We start from the raw sequence: 11638 nt of genomic DNA on the forward strand, positions 1-11638 counted from the left end.
AACGATAGATAAGTCACATGACAGGTTCAACCAATGAAAAAAAAACAACAACAACTGATGAACAAGGGTAAAGGTAAGTTTTTACACGATGATCTGAACGATAGATAAGTCACATGACAGGTTCAACCAATGAAAAAAAAACAACAACAACTGATGAACAAGGGTAAAGGTAAGTTTTTACACGATGATCTGAACGATAGATAAGTCACATGACAGGTTCAACCAATGAAAAAAAAACAACAAGAAATGTTCGTTGGAATGCCTAACGTCATCACGGAGAGGGTCTGTGTGTATTTGGTTGTTATTTCGGATATTCACGCAAAGCTACGCAAAGGCTACTTGCACTATGCACTAGCTGCCTCTAATTTGGAAGTGATATTTCAGAGGGAAGGCAGCTAGTCAACATTACTCACAGCTAACTCTTGGGCAATTATTACAGAATAGTAGGATTTCGTATCACTGTTATAATTTATTCACAGCCTCACAGTGTGAAGCGTGTTTTCGCCGCAACGGACACGAACCATGATTCCTCAGATTAACAGTCCGAGCACGCTAACTGCTAAGCAACGCCCAGTCCGTGCCTTTATTAAACATGTTTACATGTATTACTAGCTACCAGCAACAGGCAATGTTCAATATAAAGGAATTAATATATATAAAACTTTGGTCTGAAAAGATGAAAGTAGCTTATAAAAATGATCAAATAAATAGCTATTCTTTATTAGAAAAGCACGAAACAGCTGAAGTAGAAATCTTAGAGTATTTATTTCGTTGTTAAGCGCAAAGCTACACCATAGGCTATCTATGTTTTATCCATTGCAGGTATCGAAACCAGATGTTATTAGCCTCAGAGCTACGGCTGAGCCTCCAGGGAGGGAGCTTAGAGTCATAGATGCATCGATGTCAGTGTCAAAATCAATTTATTTTGGGAACAGAGACAAATTCCAAAATTCTATATTTTTTTACTTAACTGAAAGAGAGATGTGTTAAGTAGCTGCTAAATGCTAATATTGAACGAATAATGAGCAAGTAGCTAAACTAAGCTTATTTTAATTACACACTAAAAATAACTTTTTGATCATCGGACAGTCTCTTTTCAAACGTCCCTCAGGAGCCAAGGGGTGACTTTACACTACAATATGTTGAATATTAAAAGTAAGTTTAACCCGGAAACTCCCAAAGAAGGTGGTTTTGGACGTATCTTTTCGAGACAAGTTTTCTTTTGTTATTTGATAAATATTTAAGTGATATACAGCATCCTCAAGTCTTCATACCAGCGAGTACTAAGGTCTACCCGCTGGGACTAAATTCAGTATATATCAATAAAGCCACATTCTCAGCATCATTAATTAAGTAATTACCAACCTTTTATGTTTCTGCTATCACCTTTTTTATCCTTAGCTTTCAGTTGAGATACGAACAATTTTATCTGCGATTCGGTAGGGAAGGTCGAAGCATCACGATAGTCAGCAGTAGGATGAGCAGCCAGGAACACTTTGAAAGCAGCTACAGGCATAATATTGTACTCAGCTTGCTGCACAATACCTACCAAGGTAATTCTAAACGGATCCTGAATACCTCTGCATGTCATTTGGAAACTTCCATGCTTCTTGTGCTTGGCTGTTAAGCTCGTGATGCGCTGACGGATTTCAGTCACCTTACCAAATCAAATCACTTTTCGCAGCACAAATTCTTAAAGAACACGGGAAATGACTTATTTCTAGCCAATAAAAATATCCAAATAATTTCGTTAAAATTAAGAAAAACCGGATTATGTAGTCTTTTTTTTTTTCCAACAAAAATGTCTCCCACTGGTTCGTGAGAGGCCTGCTAATTTTGTTATTACTTCCTAAATATTTCTTGATAGATCATTGACATATTTTTATGGCACAATCTTTTTAATCAATTACTATACCAATTACACGCTGAAATAACTTTCTCATTGAGTGATTTCTGTGACATAATGTTTTCTAATTAATATAAAGGGCGAACATGTTTGGCGGGATGGGAATTCGAACCCACGACCCTCGGATTGCGAGTCAAGCGCTTTAACCACCCAAGTCAAACGAAATGCACGTTTCATACACGTGTAAAAAGAGTCGATTTTTTTTACACTAGTTCTTTCAACTTGGAAGATTTCTGATTCGGATCAATGAAACATTTTTTCCATATACAGAGCCTCACACTGAGTGTATTAATACTACAGCTGTAACTTTGTTGATCCCGCATGACTTATTCACAGAAGTGGTTGGAAACAAAAATAAAATTTCGCACAAAGCTACTCGAGTCGTGCCTAATTTAAGAGTGATAGTCCGGAGGGAAGGCAGCTAGCTAGGTACTCAACATCACCCACCGCCAACTCTTGGGCTACTCTTTTTACCAACGAATAGTGGGATTGACTGTATCATTATACCCCCCCCCCCCAGCTGAAAGGGTGAGCATGTATGGTGATGGGGATTCGAACCCTCGGCCCTCAGATTTCGAGTCGAGTGCCCTAACCACAGCAGGGCATTTATTAATTTGCACTTCATTACGTATTGTGCATTTCTAATGGGCTGACATGCAATTTTAAGTTATCTAACGCAGGGATTTCGAAACTGTGGGCTGCAAAAAAAGTGTAAGGGGGCGTAGTAAGTACTCAAAATACACAGTACACTTAAGGTACTCATCATCTATGAATTTATTGGGTGGGGAGACTGACCGATAGGAAATGTTCTGGTGGCCTAATGGAATTCATTGGGTGATAAGCCTAACCAATGGGGAATGTTCTGTTAGCCTAATGCGGAAAAAGTTTGAGAACGTCTGATTTAATGCACAGTTTAGAAACTGTAATTTTTGTCTTTATGAAAAAATACATTCTATTTGTCTAAGAGGAACGTAATATTTTCACAACAACGCTTCTATGTTGTTAATGTGCATCTTGGGTGTGATACTCACGACTAAAACTGTTGGGCATATCTTTTCGAAACCAATCATAGCACACGACACATCACGCAGACCATGTTAACATAGCTCTCTTTTAGTTTGGGTCAAGTTGTGCTACTTTACATTAAAATCTAAACTGGCTGATTGTGCAATAATGAAAAATCTTATTTTACAACCCGACAGGTTAATTCCTCCCAATTGGGTTATTCAACGCCTGGTGTTTTTTTAAGCGATATTTATTGTTACGCTTTTTCTAGAACACTTAAAGAACAGAAAATCGTATGGTTATCAAATATGAGACATGTATTGCGTTTAACATTCAGGAATAGGATTATAATTGAAGGTCAAAGACATGATCGTAACTAGTCATGAAGACATCAAGGTCCTGGTCCTTGTTTTTTTTTTGGCTTCCTTCACTCACTGACACACACACACACACTCACACATATATAACTGGAAGATATAGCTTTAAACCCAAGTTTGACCTCATTAGAATACTGGCTCTGGTAAAAAATAACAAAATCATCTTCCGGATTGAAATTATTTGACAATAAAGGCGCCAAACATGGCAAATCTGCTGTTGTTTATCTAATAAAATATCAAAATTTGCAGTTTAGAGCGTGTATCAGCACTTTCATCGAAGCCAGTTTTGTTAGGATATTGAAACAAAACACATTTTTGAGTCCCGACAAAATTGTGGAGTTATCTAAAAGTTGTAGTTTGTCTGATCAAGGATTGTTCAAAATGTGGATCTATTTTAGTACATGAAGGTGAAATAAGAGGACAAACAAAAGGTCATAGCATATCCAGTGAAACTGTTGTAAACTCTTCGTTCTACAATAGTTTATCTCGGTCAGCCAATCAGGAATGTTTGTGATCTTCCATAGCTGATGACTCTCTACGATTTTTCATGCTGTGAAAAAAAAAAAAAAAAGACAGAGAAAAAAACTGTCCGAGGCGTTCACATAAAAAACACGTATATTGTTGTTCCGTTCCTGTTGATTAAACACTCAAAAATGTTAATATCTTTGGAAAAACCTGGCTATATTAGAGAGATTAGATCGTTATGATTAATGAACGATACGTTACTAAGACACATCACGGCGCTGCATACATAAAACGAAAAAACGAAAAAATTCATAAGGGTCACAGAAGTCAGAATAGTGTCATAAAGTCGATGGAAAAATTACATTATAGATTAAATTGAGTTGTCGATATTGATAGAAATTCAGTAGAAGTTTCTATCTATATAGCATACTGTTAGTCCAGTAAAAGTTTCAATCTGTATAATATACTGTTAATCCAGTCACAGTTTCAATCTATATAATATACTCCTAGTCCAGTAAAAGTTTCAATCTATATAATATACCGTTAATCCAGTAAACGTTTTAATCTATATAATATACTACCCTCTAAATAATATAGTGTTAAACTCGTAAAATATTCATTTATTATACCGTTAGTCCAGTAAAATATTTACTCTATATAATATACCGTTAGTCCAGTAAAAGATTCGCTTTAAGTAAGTTACCATTCGTTTGGTTGAAGATTCATTTACGGTATATACTGTTAACCTATCCAGTAAAACAGTCATTTCTTAAACACAATGTCAATTGTTTTTCAAAATTTCTTACCTCGTCGCGGACTTCTCTAGCTGTTGATATTGGCTTCGGATCGCCATTCGGTTTACATGTACTGGGATGGGTACTACGATTTTTGTGACGTCACGGTTAGACACTGAACGTCCTGACGCAACTCCAGCTTTAACTCTCTTCCATTTGGCACGTCTGTTCTGAAACCAAATTTTCACCTGAACTTCACTGAGTTGAAGTGATCTGGCGATCTGCGATCGCTCGGTGAGTGATAGATATTTCTTGGCGTAAAATTCTTTTTCCAGTTGTAGTAACTGCTCACTCGTAAAAGCTGTTCGTCTTCGGCGTTGTTTCCCATTGGATATACAATATCGACCATTTTCATCAACTTCGGAGCTATATGACTGCTGCTTAAGAAGACTGTCATCGGTCAGCCTTAGACGGTCAGAAGCACCAGGCTTTTGAGGTGTGGTAAGCAACTGGTTGGACATCATCCATGGGGTAGAAACTGGTGAAATGGGGGTAAAAACGTTCAACATAAGCGTTTAGAAGCGAAGCTTTACATGCATTAGCAAAGTACAAAACAAAATAGAGAAACAAGCAGCGTGAGCATCATACACGGGAACCTACTTATTAAGATCTTTAAGTTTTTCATTCCTTTTCAAGAGCATATATAATTGTTTCAATAAAAGTATGTAAAACCAATATAAACGTATTATTTGAAAGTAAATGCAGAAACCCATCTAATTAGAATCTTTAAACATTTTGCGAAACACTCTGTAATAGCGAGAAGTACAAGATAAGTCTATAGTGGCGTAAAATGTCTACCAAGCTTGGTTTGAATTTCGCGCAAAGCTACACAAGGGCTATCTGCGCTAGCCGTCTCCAATTTAGTAGTGTAAGACTAGAGGGATGGCAGCTCGTCATCACCACCCACCGCCAACTCTTGGACTACTCTTTTACCAACGAATAGTGGGACTGAATGTTACATTATGATGCCCCAACGGCTGAAAGGGCGAGCATGTTTGGTGGGATGGGGATTCGAACCCGCCACCCGCAGATTACGAGTCGAGTGTCCTAACCACCTGGCCATGCCTGACCTAAAAATAGCCGTTGTTACTATTTACGGTTCTTCGTGTCCTTGAAATAATTTTTATTTCAAGTAAACGCACAATTATTAGTTCCACTGGTGCAACAACAACAATATATATATAATTATATGTCCCCCAGTGAATCAGAGGAATCTTTAGGGCTAACAACGCTAAAGCTTGTGGTTCGATTCCCGCGATAGCTACTACCCCGTTGAGCAATTTTGCGCTAACAACAATATAGGTATATACTAATTTTGCCTTAATATATAGCTTTAACTATGTGTTTTGAGGTGTTGTTTAGTATAATAATTTAATGATTAAATTCATAGTAAATATATATTGCATAGTTTACACTACAACGCGGTCTGATCAGAGAATAATGAATAAAAACAATAATGTCCATTGTGCGTCTATACCAATAAAATTATTTTGGCATTGTGATTACAACTACAGTATGACAAGAGGCTGAATGCAAGTTAGTTCTTTATTGCAGTGTTACATTTATTCTTTACATCCGTTTCATCTGGTTAATTTTATAGGATATGTTTAGATAAACATTATTCAACACAATAATTTATCATTATGTAGTTTTATTTATTGTGAATCGATTGTAAACCATATTAGTCCTCGGTGGTAGTCTTCGAAAGTAGTTTTGTTGTAGGACTGAAAACTGAGACGATCAACGTGTAGTTAGTTCGCTCAGACTAAATAAACATTACTGGGAAAAGATCACAGGTATGTATTCTGTACGTCCTTTTGTCCTTCATCGTTTGAAGCTTTTTTAAATGCACTATTAGTAGACCTTGGTTTTAAGTGTACTTAAACTATTATCCGAGTTAAATAAAAACATTATCTTTGTTATACGTTCTGTTGGAGGATGACGTCATATTTCGTTTCTTGAAGCTGTAACTTACTCGCTGCAAAATATGTTGTTAACAGAGTAAGTACATGGACGTAGAAAACATTTATTTGAAAGAAATTAGATATCTGATAAAATATCAAAATTCTCCAAGCAAGAATGATATTGTTTAATGAAAAAACATTTAAAGAGAGAGAGAGATAAGTGAACCTAAAGAAACTATTATACCTTGTGACTCATTGTTCAACATACATATTAAAATTTCATTTGTTAATACACAATTAAAACAAATATTAGATAAAAAAAATGAAAATGTATTCAAAGATAATAAAATATAATTATCTTATCGAGAAGACAACCCCCCCCCCCCAGTGGCACAGCGGAATGTCTGCGGACTTACAACGCTAGAAACCGCGTTTTGATACCCGTGGTGGGCAGAGCACAGATAGCCCATTGTGTATCTTTGTGCTTAATTACAAACAAAAATCAAGAAGACAGTCCAAAAAGTTTTATACATTATTGAATAAAGAAAGAATTTTTTTCTAAAAAGAGGTATTTTCTGTTGTGAAAGAAAGAACTGTGCCTTATGTAATTTAGGTTACATGAAAATTACCAAAACAATAAAGAAGTTTCGATTTTCCTTAATAAATCATTTAATTCCAATCCGAAGAACGTAATGCATCTTTTAGAATGTGTAAGTTGTGGTGAATTATATATTGGTGAAACTGATAATTTAAGAGTAAAGCTAAATTTACTTATATTCCGTGTTGATTTGGTTGACGTTACGTTGTACGAGTCTATACATTTCTTCTAGTCAATTCCTCGTCATCATGAATAAATTCCACGTTAGATGTCCTGAAGAAAACCCACTTCATGCCAGTAGACATGTTTTATAAATGTGTTTTGAAAATAAATAAATAAATGTGTAAAGGAACCACATTTTCACGTTTTCCCTCTTCAACATGTAATATAAAACAAAAAAGATTATTTTTCGAAAAATATTTTACAATTTTTTTGGCGCCACATTAAATATATAGATGTTAGAGGGCAGAAGTAACTGGTTGTGTAAAGTCAGTAGGAATTGTGAAACCATGGAAACTGTTACTAAAACTTACAGAAAATACAACAAAGTAAATAGGAGGGACGAAATTATAGAATAAATATATTGTATTTCTATAATAATAAAAACAAGTATAATTAGAATAAGATTTTAATTTAAAAAGTAAAGTATATCGGATAAACTTTAAGAATTTTTATATATTTTTGAGCATTCTTAATATACTTAGTTTATACATGGAATGTACTGTATGTTTGTACATTTGGAAAATTTATGTAATTAACTTAGTTTATTTATGCTTAGTTGAAAAACGGTATTTGAATGTTTTTGTTATAAATTTTCAATAACATTATATCTTGAAGAATGACCTTTAAGGTCACGAAACCCGTTGACGAAATTAATAAAGGAAATAAAAAATAGTCTGATATTCCAGTGTTTTGTTATTCGTATCCACATGTGAATCTTATTGATGGTTTGGTTGTGTGTGTGTGTATATATATATACACATATATATATATTATAATAAATAATCTATTATTTAAACAATAACAATAATAATAATCAAAGATAACGTTACGAATATTAAAATTAGAAGTGTTATTGTCTTATCCAGAAAACATTTTCTCAGTTACTTTTTCATAAGACGATAAAGCTATAAACTCGTGTAGATGGCATTCTTTAGGCTAGTGCTGAAAGATGTGTCCTCAAGTAACAGATCAGCGACAAAAATCGGGTTTCGATACCTGTGGTGGGCAGAGCACAGATAGCCCCTTGTGTAGCTTTGCGGTTAACAGCAAACATTTTTATTAAAAGATGTTTTCTAATTGACGTTAAACATAGACGAGACGAAGTGCTCCTTCTAGAAATTAAAATGTGGTTTCATTTCACTTTGAATACACGTTCATTCGACACTGTTTTCAAGTCCTCGCTCTGTCACTCATGTTTGTTACAAATGTAGAAATAGTAACATTTCATAGCATATAGAACAAACTCCCAAGTATTTTCTGTTCTGTTTGTATTTTGCATATTTATGAAAAAACAACAACAACTCATCTTTAATACGAAACGGTAAAGCTTTGCTCACGAGCTGTTGTTTAGAAAAAGCACCGCAAGGCTAAACGTTATAAATAAATCGCTTGCATTAATTGTTATAAGGTCAGTTATATATATATATATATAGTAGATTAAACACGTTTCTTTCTATTTGTCTGTTCTTTTATTCAAAATTTCAAGTTTATAGTTTCTTTTTTTTTTCAACATACGAATTTTTACCTGTGTAATTCCTGCTATCCTCATAACTACTTGGATGATCTATGTATCTCTCTGGGGTGGACGGGCAAGAAACGAGGAGAGGGCTACACGACTCGGACCCCGCCGGCTCTGGAGAATGAAGCGTTGATTTGTATTTCGGTTGAAGTTGGGGAGTCAACACGGGTGGTTCATGTCTAATGTTGATGACGGCTCTACTGTCTGTTATGGTATGATATTTAGTAGAAGACTTCGACTGGATACCCCAAAACCCAAACTGGGATGGGGTTGCCACGGGATATTGTACATTGTAAGGCTGCATCAGAGACAGCCCATGCACGTATGGGCTCAACCGAGGAAATAATACACAACCATTATAGAGAAAGGGGAATTGACCAGCCCCCTGACTGGACACGGAGACCGGAGGTTGCTGCATGTAAAGGGAACGACTATCCTTCTGCCCAAGCTTTTCGTGTTTGCTCTTAACCTATCCACTCACGGTCACCATGACAACGGTTATTCTAGTTGCCCAAATCAAGATGGCACACAGAAACATTGTGGTTGCTCGGTGTATACCGCGATCAGAATGTTCGTACCTTTTACTAAGCTACAGCTATCTAGTCAAACACGTTAGATGAAACGAGCATGCTGATTGGCGCTCTTCCTGCATTTTTACACTTATGTAGTTAATATACGTGAATCGCGATTGGTACAGTTCTCAAAAGAAGTTCTAAATACGTATATGTGTATGTATACTTGCAGTTTTATTGTTTCTCTTCGTATTTCTTATCACACTACGTTAACTTCATTATCAAACAAGGCATTAAATACTTTGTAACAGTAACGTATATTTAAAAAAATAACAATAAAATAAATCATTCGTCTTTCTTGTCTATTTTGTTGCAAATTCATAAGCCTATTATGTCAAGTTAAACATGTGGGGCTGTGTACAGTAACGTTTAGTAACATTTGGACTATCTTCAGACATTTTTTTTTTCACTAGGTCTGATCTGCCAAAAACTATTATGAACACAAAGAATATTCACTACTCACAAAAAAAAAGAACCGTGACATGACTATATACACTACCGTAATTCTCTCCTGGTGGATCAGTGGTAAGTCTACAGACTTATAACGCAAAAATACGGTGTTCGATTCCCCGCGGTGGACAGGATGCAGGTAATCCAACTGTTGGAACTAATTATAGAAACACACATATCATACGTATAAAGAAGACATAAATTGAGTAATTGCAACCAAATGGCCAATTTATCGTTAGTACGATACATTATTACAGAAAATATAAACGTCATCAAGTAATCTGTATTTGCTTTAAACAAAGCAGTACACTTTGTTTCGCCACACAGTGGTTCAGCGATAATTTAGAGGGCTTATGTCGTTAAAAATCGGGTTTCGATACCCTTGGTGAGCACAAATAACTCATTGTGAAGTTTTGTGATTAACAACAGTCGACCAAGCAACATCTTGTTTTTATGCTAATATAAATTTGTCAATGTATGATTGTAAGATATTTTCCCAAATGTTCTGTATTACTTTCCACTATTCAGCCTAGTTGTTTAGTTACCGTTTGATCTTATCAGTTACCGTACAAACCCATAAAGCCTTAATAATATTCATATCGAGGCTTTGTGCAAGCTATGCCATGGTTTAAAGTGCTCATTCTGCTTTTTTTCCCTTCTAGCTGCCGTTTCACCATATTTGCTGCATGATTGGGATCGCTGTCTTGCCCAACGTGTCTTATTCCTAAAGAAATAACATGGTAGATAAAAATCTGCTTGTACCTGTCGGCAGTCAGGGTGCTATTAATTTTGTGTAGATCTCCACACCATAGGCTGAGATGCAGCCGACACTTATATTTGTCACTATAACTGATGTACGCTGATCGTCATACGGGTTCTCCTCTCTTCTATTGAACAAACTATTTTTTATTGTTCCCCCAAAATTTGAAATTGAATTCATCTGTAAAGAGTATTCTTCTCCAGCTTTACTCATCCAATTTACGCCTTTAAGACACACATGCACTGAGACTGCTTCATTTTAATTTATATCTTATTGCTCTGAAGGTAATGTCCACATCTGTACTTATCACTAGGTCATTTGCAAGATCTCTACTGGATTGTCATGTATCATGTAAAGATTATGCTCTGAGTTATTTAACGTCACTTTTGAAGAGTTTAGGCTTTTTACTTTTACATAATTTCTTGAGTTTTTATACCGATCCTACTGAAACATTAACTTCCACCTCAATCTATTGCATGAATCAGCCTTCACTAGGCCAAACTTTGATTCATACAGTTTCTTTTCAGGTGGCATTTTTGTTATTGGAACCATGAGTGCATTCACCACACTTCTGCTGGGAAAACTATGACTGTCCGTATTCTTATATGCATTATACTGTTGTGTCACAATCAAAACATTAACTGTCAACATGTGAGTATACTCTGGTGCATTTCATTAGCATACAATAGGGGGGGGGGCAATATCATAACATTTGTATTTTATACTCATCATATTCAATGGTTCCATAATTGTTTCCAATATTGTATACCTACAAGAAATGTCTGACTTACGCGTCAATAATATCTTATTAAAGATTATACTTCAAGGATTCCTTTACAGGAATGTCAGTTTTTGCATCAATAGTGTCTGTTTAAAGGTAAATACTCCAAGGATCCCGCATCAGAAATATTTCCTTAAAGTTAATAGTCGGCAGGTCTCAGATTAGAATTGTCTTCATTAAGACATTTCTCCACAAATGCCTTATAGGAAATGCTTGGTTAAAGATAGGCCTGTACCAACATCAGGAATATCTGCTTAGGTTGAGAGACAGATCTTCTTAAATCTT

At 35.5% G+C, this 11638-nt stretch overlaps 1 protein-coding gene across 2 annotated transcripts in view; it reads right to left on the bottom strand.

Annotated features, from left to right (window-relative positions):
• The window catches only part of LOC106468655 (homeobox protein vab-15-like), an 18326-nt gene extending 8951 nt beyond the window's left edge, over positions 1-9375 (bottom strand). The window contains exons 1-3 of one of the 2 annotated variants that reach the window (XM_022397009.1): positions 8797-9372; positions 4560-5025; positions 3144-3838 (exon numbers count right to left, since the gene is read on the bottom strand). In XM_022397009.1, coding sequence (XP_022252717.1) covers positions 3787-3838; positions 4560-5025; positions 8797-9208 — 930 coding nt within the window. In that variant the 5' untranslated portion in view covers positions 9209-9372 and the 3' untranslated portion in view covers positions 3144-3786. Of the gene's footprint in view, positions 1-3143; positions 3839-4559; positions 5026-8796 lie in introns of those variants that run through there. The other variant, XM_013929089.2, reaches the window with a different exon arrangement.
• Positions 9376-11638: the final 2263 nt, after the last annotated feature.

Source organism: Limulus polyphemus, unplaced genomic scaffold (genome assembly GCF_000517525.1).
Source record: "Limulus polyphemus unplaced genomic scaffold, Limulus_polyphemus-2.1.2 Scaffold3100, whole genome shotgun sequence".
Lineage (NCBI taxonomy): Eukaryota > Metazoa > Arthropoda > Merostomata > Xiphosura > Limulidae > Limulus > Limulus polyphemus.